At 46.9% G+C, this 14,403-nt stretch overlaps 1 protein-coding gene and 1 pseudogene across 1 annotated transcript in view; both read right to left on the bottom strand.

Annotated features, from left to right (window-relative positions):
• Positions 1-535: 535 nt before the first annotated feature.
• The window catches only part of LOC111949826 (protocadherin-16-like), a 14,550-nt pseudogene continuing 682 nt past the window's right edge, over positions 536-14,403 (bottom strand).
• The window catches only part of LOC111949827 (protocadherin-16-like), a 47,030-nt gene continuing 46,666 nt past the window's right edge, over positions 14,040-14,403 (bottom strand). Inside the window, exons 19-20 of the mRNA XM_070433864.1 lie at positions 14,231-14,344; positions 14,040-14,059 (exon numbers count right to left, since the gene is read on the bottom strand). Of these exons, the coding sequence (XP_070289965.1) occupies positions 14,040-14,059; positions 14,231-14,344 (134 nt within the window). The remainder of the gene's footprint in view (positions 14,060-14,230; positions 14,345-14,403) is intronic.

Genomic DNA, 14,403 nt, shown 5'->3' on the forward strand with positions numbered 1-14,403 from the left:
TGAAAAGCATCCTATATTTTATTGGCCTCTAACACATCAGATATTGAAACAACCCTTATGCTTCAATCAGGCTCACTCATGGAACCCCCTGGCTGGGTAGTTATATACCTACCATTGACTTTCCATATAGCTAGCCGCATACATTAACCTACCAGGAGCACAAACCCTCTAACAAAGCAGGAAATGGTAGCTAGCAGTCTGAACGGAGTTTGGAGGAGAACACTGCCAATTCATTTCCATGTCTGGCTGCTCCTAACAACGAGGTTAGTGTCTAACTAGACCAGAAAAAGATGGGCCCCTATGGGCCCTGGTCAAAAGTAGTGCACTATATAAGGGATAGGGTGCCATTTGGGAAACACATTTACATTCAGCCCTGGTCATAAACAATACATTAAAGACTATGTCAATCCCATCTGGTCTTCATTCACTAGAGCTCTCAGTGATCCTCATTCTCATCTAGTAATGTAGTTGATCCTCATATTTAACAACCCCTCTTTGCTAATCAGAACAAGAGAGATAGAGACAGTACACTGTATTGTGTTCACATAAGTACTTTAATCAGGCACTTTGACAAGAAGAACAAACACCTAGCACATCAGGGCAGATATATGATATGTGGGGAACAAGTATATTATGGGCTACGTGCGGGAAGAAAGAGGATGTACAATTTTATAAATAACAAACTGATGAATGAACAAAGTAAGAGCTCAAAACAACATGATATCTAAGCTTCTTAATTTTAAACATACAGTTGAAGTCGGAAGTTTACATACACCTTAGCCAAATACATTTAAACGCAGTTTTTCACAATTACTGATATTTAATCCTAGTAAAAAGTACCTGTCTAGGTCAGTTAGGATCACCACTTTATTTTAAGAATGTGAAATGTCAGAATAATAGTAGAGAGAATGATCTATTTCAGCTTTTATTTCTTTCATCACATTCCCAGTGGGTCAGAAGTTTACATACACTCAATTAGTATTTGGTAGCATTGCCTTTAAATTGTTTAACGTGGGTCAAATGTTTCGGGTAGCCTTCCACAAGCTTCCCACAACAAGTTGGGTGAATTTTGGCCCATTCCTCCTGACAGAGCTGGTGTAACTGTGTCAGGTTTGTAGGCCTCCTTGCTCGCACACGCTTTTTCAGTTCTGCCCACAAATTTTATTTAGGATTGAGGTCAGTAACTTGTGAGGCCCACTCCAATACCTTGACTTTGTTGTCCTAAAGCCATTTTGCCACAACTTTGGAAGTCTGCTTTGGGTTATTGTCCATTTGGAAGACCCATTTGCGACCAAGCTTTAACTTCCTGACCGATAGTCTTGCGATGTTGCTTCAATATATCCACATAATTTTACGTCCTCATGATGCCATCTATTKTGTGAAGTGCACCAGTCCCTCCTGCAGCAAAGCACCCACACAACATGATGGTGCCACCCCTGTGCTTCACGGTTGGGATGGTGTTCTTCGGCTTGCAAGCCTCCCCCTTTTTCCTCCAAACATAACCATGGCCATTATGGCCAAACAGTTCTATTTTTGTTTCATCAGACCAGAGGACATTTCTCCAAAAAGTACAATCTTTGTCCCCATTGGCAGTTGCAAACCGTAGTCTGGCTTTTTTATGGCGGTTTTGGAGCAATGGCTTCTTCCTTGCTGAGCGGCATTTCAGGTTATGTCGATATAGGACTCGTTTAACTGTGGATATAGATACTTTTGTACCTGTTTCCTCCAGCATCTTCACAAGGTCCTTTGCTGTTGTTCTAGGACTGATTTGCACTTTTCGCACCAAAGTACATTCATCTCTAGGACAGAACGCGTCTCCTTCCTGAGCGGTATGATGGCTGCGTGGTCCCATGGTGTTCATACTTGCATACTATTGTTTGTACAGATGAACATGGTACCTTCAGGCGTTTGGAAATTKCTGCCAAGGATGAAGCAGACTTGTGGAGGTCTACAATTCTTTTCTGAGGTCTTGGCTGATTTCTTTTGATTTCCCCATGATGTCAAGCAAAGAGGCACTGAGTTTGAAGGTAGGCCTTGAAATACATCCACAGGTACACTTCCAATTGACTCAAATKATGTCAATTAGCCTATCAGAAGCTTCTCAAGCGATGACATCATTTTCTGGAATTTTCCAAGTTGTTTAATTAAAGGCACAGTCAACTTAGTGTATGTACACTTCTGACCCACTGGAATTGTGATACAGTGAATTTTAAGTGAAATAATCTGTCTGTAAACAATTGTTGGAAAAATGACTGTCATGCACAAAGTAGATGTGCCGACTTGCCAAAACTATAGTTTGTTAACAAGACATTTGTGGAGTGGTTGAAAAATGAGTTTTAATGACTCCAACCTAAGTGTATGTAGACTTCAACTGTAAATAGCCTTGTGTTTAAGGGGCAGTTTAACATGACTTAACAAAGACTTTTAAAGGTTTCTAAGTTGGAGTGGAGCTGAGTACTAATTAGCATCCATCACTGTGTGTGTTCCAAATGACACTCTATTCCCTACATGGAGCACTACTTTTKCAGCACACTCTATAGGGAATAAGGTGCCATTTGGAACATAACCTTTGTGTCTCAAGGATGTACTGTATTTTCTCTGAGCCAATAAAGGTAACGTTTCTTCATCTAACATGTTAACAATTAAAAACGGTACGAAGATTCCAAAACTGTCAGCCTGGAAGAAGCTCCACCGTGACGAATGAAGGAAAATGGAGTCTCCCGATTTAGTCCATGGCAGAAGGCTAGCTAACCATAAATATAACCTTACACAGGGGTATTTAGTACAGGCTGCCAAAACCACTTAAATTGAACTTGTTTTTCTATCAGACAACAGACAGTAAGCTACGAGCTAAAGGTCATGCAGGTCTACATGGGGTGCATCCCAAATAACACCCTATTCCCTATTTAGTGAACTACTGTATAGGGAAGTGCACTCTTTTTGCAGAGGAAAATACCCCAATAGGGCCCTGGTCAAAGTACACACACACACAACCCTTATTCAGTCGGTCAGAGGTACACACCACCAACCTTTATCAGCGGTCAGAGGTACACACACAACCTTATTCAGTCGTGTCAGAGTACACACAACCCTATTCAGTCGGTCAGAGGTCACACACAACCTTTATTCAGTCGGTCAGAGGTACACACAACCCTTATTCAGGCTGTCAGAGGTACACACACAACCCTTATTCAGTCTGTCAGAGGTACACCAAAAAACCCCTACTCAAACCTTTAGGTTTTCCACAAAGAATGTATGAGGGGCGCTGCGCCAACCGTGTCTGGCTGTGCCCCAAAAAATGTGTTTACTTTATTTATCATCATTTAAAGAAATGTTTTGTTTTAGATTGCAGGAAATGACAGTTGCAGGGGTTTAGCAACCCCCCCGCCCCACCATACTTAGCAGCACCACCTTGTTAAAAATCCTGGGAGGACCCTGCTACTCAAACCTCCACAGGTCACACACAACCTCTACTCAAACCTCACAGGTCACACACAACCTCTACTCAAACCTCACAGGTCACACACACAACCTCTACTCAAAACCTCACAGGTCACACACAACCTCTACTCAAACCTCACAGGTCACACACAACCTCTACTCAAACCTCACAGGTCACACACAACCTTCTACTCAAAACCTCACAGGGCACACACAACCTCTACTCAAACCTCACAGGGCACACACAACTCTATCAAACGCTCACAGGTCACACACAACCTCTACTCAAACCTCACAGGTCACACACAACCTCTACTCAAACCTCACAGGTCACACACAACCTCTACTCAAACCTCATGTCAGCTGTTTTGTCACCTGTCTGTCTGGATGGTTCTACTGCCTCTAGAATAACAACTAGACCGGTCTGCTGAATTACATGACATTGTTTTTTTTCTTTGTTCTATTGCTGACAACTTTGTAGTTATATTGCAGCTGGTCTCTATAATCTTTCTGACCTCCCCTGTCTGTCTGTGTCTGGGTGGTTCTGCCCTTGTCTGTGTCTACTGTGCCACTAGAATACCAAGTAGACCTGTAAGGCTCATCGTGATTAAGGGATTAAGAACACCTGAAAGGAAGGACATGATTAATGGATGTCAAGTTCACCTAAACTAGACTGGAGGGAAGAAACACAGGAACGTGTGTAGGACATGAGAACATGTGTGACTGATCCTTTCAAACAAGACTCAAAAGACTATGGCTGCATCCCAAATGGTACCCTATTCCCTTTATAGTGCCTTACTTTTGACCAGGTAGGGCATTATATAGGGAATAGGTGCCATTGGGACACACATATGGCACACTGAATTAGTATGAGAGGGATCCAACACGCTACCAGATTATTTTTGAAAGCTTCTTGACCAAACACCTTATTGATACTGGCATCATGTTCTTCCAGCAAGGCAAGCTCCTTTTTCACTCCTCTGTAATAAATATTTACAAGAAATGACAGCATATCCCCCCAATCAATCACACTAATAGAAATAAAGAGCTTTGTTTCGTTCCAAAAACACATTAATGGTTAAGTACATGAGATAGAACCAACATACAGTTCAAACATACTGTTACATAGCTACAAATATACACATATGGAAATATATTCTGAGGCTATAACAGCCCTCTGACACAGAATTAGTGCCATTTCTAGTCAGAAACCAAAGTCAGTATAAAAATATAGACAAAAAGAGGTATCTTCTACAAAATATGGACATCATGGCTCCCCGTTAGAATGTGCAAATCCTGGGTAGTTTAGTTCTCTTGACACTGATTGGATCGAGGGAAGAGGAAGTCTTCAGGAACAGGCAACATCCATTTTGGTCTCAGTTTTGATTCTAGTCCAGTTTGAGAGTCCCATTAGTTTATGATGCATCTACCACCTTTGGTGGTTTGAGAGTTACTTCATTATTTATCTACAGTGCTAACCACACTCTGTGTTCTGGCCAGAATGGAAGGTACACTGTACGATCCAGTCTATTGACACCAGATACTGTGACCATTACACATTAGGAGGGGTACCACCCTGCAACCTRAATCGAGTGTCAATTGAGACAACACTTCTGTTTTTTGAGGAACAATAACTCAGTATCAGTCTTCCAATCTCCAGTACCTCGATAGAGTCTATATCCTCACCAGTACCTCGATAGAGTCTATATCCTCACCTGTGAGTCGATAGAGTCTATATCCTCACCTGTGAGTCGATAGAGTCTATATCCTCACCTGTGAGTCGATAGGTCTATATCCTCATCTCGGCCTCTCTCACTGTGCTCCATGTCTGTTTCAGTGGTGCTGATCATGGAGGCTGAGGGGCCCTGGGTGACCCCGAAGGGTGATGATGGCCGGGAGCGGGCGGCCAGGGGGATAAGGAGGGAGAAGCTGGGACATGGCTACTGAGAGGGGGAGCCCTCGTGGACTGATGGGGACCTCCGTAGGGAGGCCAGGTGGGAAGGAAGACCTGCCCACAGAAGGCTTGACAGGAGCAGGCTTGACCGGGACTGTCTTCGCCCCGGGGTGGGCTACGGAGGTATTAGCGGCGGGGTCAATGCGAGGGGGTTTGGGGTCCACCTTGGCTTGTGCTGGAGAGTCTGCCGAGGTAGGAGTGTCCGGTCTCATCCTTTAACCTCGCTATCCCGATGAGGGGACGTTGCTAATGGCTGGAACTGTGGGCACCAGTTCAGCAGGTAGTCCCAGTTATAACTGCCCCTCAGCTCCTCGTCACTGGCCACTATGGCTGTGAGGGAGCCGTCCACAGCGGGTTTACCATCCACTGGGAAGGCATAGTCTTTAGGGTGGGAGATGTTCAGCCCCCTCCCTACCCCCAGATAACCTCCTCCATCCTCCCTGTAGACAGGCACCTGGCCAGCCAGCAGAGTCCCACTGAGACTGGCCAGCTTCTTGGCCTTGAACCACTGGTTGGCGTCAATGTTGGGCTCACACGAGACGTCAGACAGCTGGTCAGCGTCCTGCTGGATACCAGAGTCTGGCCCGCGGGCTGAGATGTGTTCCTGCATGGACGAAGAGATGGAGGAGACACGAGGGTACTCGTTGATCATCCGGATCTCATCGTCCTCCGCCGCCTCCGCTGAGCCACGCCCGCTGGAGTGGGATGGGTCCAGGGAGCCCCCGCGGGGGTATGGCCCTCCCCCTCCACTCCCTGTTTGGTCGGAAACGTACCCTGGTAAGGCCTGATGGTAGATGCGGTCGTTCCGGTCAGTGCCGGTGACTTTAGTCTCCTCTAGTTTGTGYAGCATSGTGCCRTGGCCGGGAGAGGCTGGAGGTCTGCAGCRACTCTGCTGCTCCTTCCTCTGACGTCTCAGTCTCACACAGAACAGAGCCATGGCRATGAAGATGAGGATGAGGATGGCTCCCAGGGACACAGCGATCACACTGACCAGCAGCAGGTTCATGTCCGACACCAGGCCGAAGGATGTGTTTGTCACGTCAACGGTGAGGCGGGCGGTAGCCACGCGGGACGTCTCCAGAGGGCTGTGGGCCKTCAGGTCAAGGKTCATCACACGGACCTCCCTCTTGGMCCTGCTCAGRTGWCGGACRTGGCTGTCCATCTTCAGGGAGACCACGCCCGTTGATGCATTGACCTGGAAGTAGGGCGAGGGGTCAGCTAGGGAGTACAGAACAATCCCGTCCACTCCCTCGTCCTCGTCTCTGGCTGTCACCTGACCGATGCTCTGGCCCTTCTTCGCCCCCTCAGGAACCAGGAAGGAGAACTCTAAGTCGGAGAACACAGGGTCGTACTCATCCTCCCCYRTCACGTACACCTGGAYGGTCACCGTKGCMGAGTAGTTCCCTGCGTCCATGGCYAGAGCTACAAAGTTGAACAAGTTGACYTTCTCAAAGTCGAAGGTGRAGCGAGTCCGGACYTCRCCTGACGTCTGGTTGACCAGGAAGGCGTCTTTCCCCTCTCCAGTCTTGTCCAACATGTAGTAYCTCAGCTGTCCGAAGACTCCCGTGTCCTGGTCGATGGCGTGCAGCATGGTGACAAGGGTGTTGTGAGGCTGGTTCTCTCTGACGCTGGCGGTGAGGATGGGCAGAGGGAAGTAAGGTCTGTTGTCATTAATGTCCTTCACCTCCACAGTGACTGGAGCCAGCGCATAGTGACCCTGTCCATCTGACGCCTGCACAATGATCACATGGGATGCCTAGTAGGAGGGTGAGACGGAGAGGGGGAGAGAGAGAGAGGGAAAGAGGGTGACAGAGAGAGATAGATGGTGAGATGGAGAGAGAGATTAATACTTTCTTTATCGCTGAAGGGAAATGAATTGTCAGCAGCAGAATATACAAACAGTCTATGTTACGATGACGCTGAAGAGGATGGCTGATGTTTTACATGCCCGTAACCAATTGTGCTATTTTGTTCGTTATTTTTGTGTTGTTTGTAACTTATTTTTTTAACTTATTTTGTACATAATGTTGCTGCTACCATCTCTTATGACCGAAAATAACTTCTTGACATCAGAACTGGGATTACTCACCACGGACTGGAAGAAGCTTTTTCCTTTAATGAGTCTGACGAGAAAGACTGCTCTCCCGGGAACAGGCCCGGATCCTCCGGATCCGTAGGCGAGCGAGTAAACTCCCATTGCCATCAATTCTACTTGCTAACATGCAATCATTGGAAAATAAAATGTATGATCTAGAATTACGATTATCCTACCAACGGGACATTAACTTTGTCTCTGCACTTTCACTGGCTGTTGTCATATCATCCCATTAACGGGATTGCAGCCATAAGAAGTTAAGAACTGTAATATCTTATGTTTCACCGAGTCGTGGCTGAACGAAGACACGGATAATATAGAGCTGGAGGGATTTTCAATGCACCGGCAGAACAGAGAAGCTACGTCTGGTAAGATGAGGGGTGGGGGTGGGTGTCTTTTTGTCAGTAACAGCTGGTGCGCAATGTCTAATATTAAAGAAGTCTCTGAATCCTACTACACCGGCTCTGACGCTCGTCGGATGTGGCAGGGCTTGAAAACTATTACGGACTACAAAGGGAAACCCAGACGCGAGCCTACGAGGCGAGCTAAATGCCCTTTATGCTCACTTCGAGGCAAGCAACACTGAAGCATGCACGAGAGCACCAGCTGTTCTGGATGACTGTGTGATAAAGCTCTAGCCGATGTGAGCAAGACCTTTCAACATGTCAACATTCACAAAGCAGCGGGGCCAGATGGATTACCAGGATGTGTACTCAAAGAATGTGTGGACCAACTGGCAGGTTTCTGTAATACCTACATGTTTCAAGCAGACCAACATAGTCCCTGTGCACAAGTACGCGAAGGTAACCTGCCTAAACAATTACCACCCCGTGGCACTCACGTCGGTAGCCATGAAATGCTTTGAAAGGCTGGTCATGGCTCACATTAAAAGCATCCTCCTGGACACCCTAGACTCACTCCAATTTGCATACCGCCCCAACAGATCCACAGATGACGCAATCTCAATCGCACTCCACACTGCCCTTTCCCACCTAGACAAAAGGAACACCTATGTGAGAATGCTGTTCATTGACTACAGCTCAGCATTCAACACCATAGTGCCCACGAAGCTCATCACTAAGCTAAGAACCCTGGGACTAAACACGTCCCTCTGCAACTGGATCCTGGACTTCCTGACGGGCCGCCCCCAGGTGGTAAGGGTAGGCAACAACACGTCTGCCACGCTGATCCTCAACACCAGGGCCCCTTAGTGGTCTGTACTTAGTGCCCTCCTGTACTCCCTGTTCACCCACGACTGCGTGGTCAAACATGACTCCAACACCATCATTGGTGGGCCGGGGCTGTAGTGGAGCGGGGCTGTAGTGGAGCGGGTCGAGAGTTTCAAGGTCCTTGGTGTCCACATCACCAACAAACTAACATGGTCCAAACACACCAAGACAGTCGTGAAGAGGACACAACAAAATATTTTCCCCCTCAGGAAACTGAAAAGACTTGGCATGGGTCCCCACATCCTCAAAAAATTCTACAGCTGCACCATCGAGAGCATCCTGACCGGTTGCATCACCGCCTGGCATGGCAACTGCTCGGCATCTGACCGTAAGGCGCTACAGAGGGTAATGCGTACGACCCAGTACATCACTGGGGCCAAGCTTCCTGCAAACAAGGACCTATATACTAGGCGATGTTAGAGGAAAGCCCATAAAAATGTCAGAGACTCCAGTAACCCAAGTCATAGACTGATTTCTCTGCTACAGTACTGCAAGCGGTACCGGAGGACCAACTGTAGGACCAAAAGGCTCCTTAACAACTTCTACCCCCAAGCCATAAGACTGCTGAACTATTAATCAAATGGCCACCAAACTATTAGATTGAACCCTCCCCCCCTCCATTTGTTTTGTACACTGCCGCTACTCACTGTTTATTATCTCTGCATAGTCACTTCACCCCTACCTACATTTGGRCGGCAGGTAGCCTAGTGGTTCGAGAGTTGGGCCAGTAACCAAAAGGTTGCTAGATCGAATCCCCGAGCTGACAAGGTAAAAATCTGCCGTTCTGCCCCTGAACAAGGCAGTTAACCCACTGTTCCTAGGCCGTCATTGAAAATAAGAATTTGTTCTTAACTGACTTGCCTAGTTAAATAAAGGTAAAATAAAAAAATAAATGTACAAATGACCTTTAACCCTTTACCCCCGCACACTGACTCGGTACCGGTACCTGCTGTATATAGCCCCGTTATGTTATTGTGTTACTTTTTATTATTTTTTACTTTAGTTAATTTGGTAAATATTTTCTTGAACTGCACTGTTGGTTAAGGGCTTCTAAGTAAGCATTTCACGGTAAAGTCTACTACACTTGTTGTATTCGGCGCATGTGACAAATAAAGTTTGATTTGATAACCAATGACCAAGTCTTTGTCTATTTCTGTATCAAACTATTTCCTATGTAGTACACTTCTTTTGACCAGGGCCCATAGGGCTATTTAAAAAGTTGTGCACTATATAGGAAATAGGGTGCCATTTGGGGCACATGACAAGCCAGGAAGTGCCTTGGTACCTGTCTCTCATTGTCCAGTGGTCTCTGCAGCCTCAGGGCTCCGGTCCAGCGGTCTACCTGGAACATACCCGTCTCATCCCCAGAGCTGATCAGGTACTGCACCTTCCCTACGGCTGGGGAGTCTGGGTCTGTTGCAGACAGGCTGAGGACCTCAGTCCCTGTGGCTGCTCCTTCACTCAGCACCACACTGCAGGGTTCAAGGGGTTATTACTAGTCACTTTTACAAAAAACATAACATTTGGTTTCCCAGTGCAAACACATGTAATAGAGTAATTAATTTAACAAACAACAAAGTACCAAATTACCTGTACTCTGCCCTGCTGAACGCCGGAGGGTTGTCGTTAGTATCCGTCACACTGATCAGCGCAGAGACAGCCGAGCTCCTCTGGGGCACGCCGCGGTCTGACACGACCACGGTCAGGTTGTAACTGGAAACCGCCTCAAAGTCCAGCCCCTCACCGGTCAATACCAGGCTGCCTACCGTCTGGAATCCCCGTCCTTCCAGGAAGCGTACGCTGCTCTCGATCTGGAAGGCATTGCCTGCGTTTCCGCTGGCTATAGTGAAGTCGAAGCCGCAGTTGTCGCGTGACGCGTCGCCGTCGGCCGCCTCCAGGGTCAGGATGGTGGCGCCCGGAAGGCCGTCCTCCGACACCGTGGCTCTGTACTCTGATTGGTGGAAGATGGGCGCGTTGTCGTTGACGTCAGTCACCTGGACCTGTACAGTAGCGGTGGAGGAGAGGGCTGGTGTTCCCATGTCTCTGGACTCTATTACCACCAGGATAGAAGGGTTCTCAGAGTCAAACTCTGCCTGCTGGGTGAGGAACAGGGTACCATTGCTGGGGTCGATGTAGAAAATGTCCCGGGTTGATGACATCACTCTGTACATGACGCGGCCGTTCTCTCCAGAGTCGCGGTCCGTGGCTGTCACAGTGACAACTGCACTGCCAGCTGGGGAGTGCTCTGCCAGAATCACCTGGGAAACACATCAGGGACGTATTCAGAATAGTTGAGGCATGTTGGACAGGCAAGTTAATGGTTAATGGTACCAGGAATCTGAGTTAGTAAACTAAATGAAGAAAATAGATACATACACACACACACACACACACACATGGCATCATTATTGATCTGTATGTACATAGAAAAATCCAGCTAAATAGTTCTCATCGTCTCTTATGGCATCATTGCATCCTGCCAACACAAACACAGATTTTCCAAGGMTAGTGGAGGCCGGTTAGAGGATAGACTACCTGGTAAAGATCCTGTGTGAAAGTAGGAGCGTTATCATTGACATCCTCCACCAGTATGGTGAGGTTAGCTTCAGTCTGGTGTTTGGAGTCAGTAGCCCTGACTGTCAGCGTGTACCAGGTCCTCTCCTCGTAGTCCAGAGGGGCGGTCAGAGACACCCCGCCCCCGTAGCGATGGATCCCAAACACGCCCTGGGAGGACGGGTCCACTTGGAGGGTGTAAGACAGGGTTGGGCCTGAGTCAACGTCGTTTCCAGTCACCTGGGTTATTACTGAGCCAATCAGAGTGTCTGGAGGGAGAGAGAAGGGGGGGAGGKGGATAGTACAGGGGGACAGAGTGAGAGAACAGGGTTGGGAGATTGTTATATGGGAACRACACTATAGCAATAGAAGCAGCTCCCAGCACATAACATATCCTATTACATCATGTTGCTTTTAGGAATATATTGTACACTTCTGATTTCTTTTTTTTCTGAAATGGATATTTTATACAGGAAACTGTAGACGTCATATGTACAGCAGGATATGAACAGAGGGGAACTTGGCTTCAGAACGACTCATAAAAGGGTCAGTTTTATCACTGAGAACTGCTGAGTGCTGCCAGAGAGAGGAGTGAGGATCAGTGATAAGATCAGTGGACTAAAGGTTCACTATTAAATTGACTGCGTCTCAAATGTCTTAGAAACTTGTTACATACACCCCCTGGTAGAGCACTACATAGTGAATAGGATGTCAGTTAAACACACTTGAGTTCAAATACTATTTCAAACCATTCAAAAACTTTGTGTTTGCTTTAGCCTGCCTGAAGTACCAGTTGGGTGAGGTTTGCACTTTTGCGAAGCCCAGCTAAAGTATTTAAAATGAATTAAAATAATATTTGAACCCGGATCTGCAGTTGAGACCCGCGGATCATTGACTTACTCTCTGGCACTCTGATCTCGCGCGGCAAGGGGATTGTAGGACTATTGTCATTGAGGTCCACGATTATCACCGTGAGGGTCGCCGAGCCGGCCAATCGTGGTGTTCCCCGGTCCGTTGCCGTAACAACCAGCCTGGTGCCATGGAAATGAAAAAAGAAACTGTCAGTTGGAGTTTGGTTCTTATCTTTTATGTTTCAGGTTTCATAACCTTTCATCTCCTGCTGTCTTACATCAGAACCTGTTGTAGCCCAGAGCATGACAGATATTTAGTTTCCAATACAAAGAGAAAGAGAGTACAGGAACAGAGAGAGTATTTATAGACTGAAAACAAAGGTTAGTCTGCTTAGGGAAACCACATGGCAGGCAGATTGTGAACAAACACACACTCTCACAAGGCCCTGCCCCTCACTTGGTTTGTGTCCAGATCTCTCGGTCCATGATAGCGGCGGTGGTGATGCTTCCGGTCAGCGGGTCGATCTTGAACAGGCCGCTGAGAGACGACGACCTCAGGCTGTAGGTCACCTGACCATTCTGGCCCTGGTCCAGGTCATCAGCCACCACCTGCATGGGACAGACAGGAAGTCACATGACCGAGGTCAGAGGTCAGAAATCTAAACCAAAAAAGCATTCTTCTGATATCACTGGTTTTCTTTAGTCTTAAAAGCAAAGTGTACTTGTGTTTATGGTTATCCATTTACAATCTGTTTTATTGTGTAGGAAACTGATTTTGCTGTCATTGGCTGTTGTTCACCCTTCCCCTGCTGTTCATTATTTTGAATGTTGTTTTGTTTTTGAAAGCAATAGAAAAAATATCAAAAATAATAATAATCTGCCAACACCTGGGGACAGACAGGAAGTCACATGACCAGAGGTCAAAGGTTAGAGAGGAAATAAATCAAAACAAAGAACAGATATACAACAGCTGTGGAACAGTAACAGGACCTGGTGATGTATACTGGACTTGGAACAGTGGAACRAGAGTTTATAAGAAGGTTCTAAATGGCCGTGGTTTCATACAGCATACAGAGTCTATAGTGGTTCGAGTGTTGGGCCAGTAACCAAAAGGTTGCTGGATCGAATCCCCGAGCTGACWAKGTAAAAATCCGTCGTTCTGCCCCTGAGCAAGGCAGTTAACCCACTGTTCCCTGGGCACCAAAGACGTGGATGTCGATTAAGGCAGCCCCCCGCACCTCTCTGATTCAGAGAGGTTGGGTTAAATGCGAAAGACACATTTCAGTTGAATGCATTCAGTTATACAACTAACTAGGTATCCCCCCTTTCCCTTTCCCTTTATATACTCAACAGGGACGTTGGAAACACACTGCAGTATAGGCATAGGAACAGACAGTCACCTCTCAGAACTACCTCAGCAGCACTGAAACTATCCAGATCTCGACCGTCTGAACTTAGAGCGTTTTCTAGCCCACAATCTCACACCACCTATAGCCAAGCATAATACAGGTGTGTTTGTGTGTGTCTGCGTGCAGCGTGCACCAGTGTGTGCACGCTCATTAGTGTACCTACCTGTATAATAGGGAAATGATATCCCTGTGCCTCTCGTATGTAGGCTACATAGTTCTGCAGCTGGAAGCGCGGCAGGTTGTCATTGACGTCCTGAAGGATCAGGTTGACCGCCATGAAGGAACTGGAGGATGCAGTTTCAGCCTTCACCACTAGGCGGAGTCTAGGGGTCTCCTCATAGTCCAGCCCCATGGAGCTCTGTACCCAGATCTCACCTGGTTAGAACAATAACAAGGACAGATCTCACCTGGTTAGAACAATAACAAGGACAGATCTCACCTGATTAGAACAATAACAAGGACAGATCTCACCTGGTTAGAACAATAACAAGGACAGATCTCACCTGGTTAGAACAATAACAACGGGGCTGAGAAACAATTGGGCAATGGATATTCATGATATGCATCAGGGATGTAGAGTGTAAACACACGTAAAGAGTTTTTTTACACACCTTTTTCATACAGTGAATCAAAAAAAAAGTGTTTTACACTTTTTGTAAACATGGGTTTTTATATAATTCCCCACCCCAGTGGCTTACCAGTGGAGGAGCTGATTCCAAAGGAGTGTAGGGTGTTGCCGCTGAAGATGCTGTAACTGATCCCACTATGGGATCCATCAGGGTACTGGGCCTGAGTCTGCACCACAGCGGTACCTGGAGGAGGACAACACACACCTCACTATCACACTGTTCTAAACCCACGCACCTCACTA

The sequence above is a fragment of the Salvelinus sp. IW2-2015 genome, linkage group LG22, assembly GCF_002910315.2.
Source record: "Salvelinus sp. IW2-2015 linkage group LG22, ASM291031v2, whole genome shotgun sequence".
Lineage (NCBI taxonomy): Eukaryota > Metazoa > Chordata > Actinopteri > Salmoniformes > Salmonidae > Salvelinus > Salvelinus sp. IW2-2015.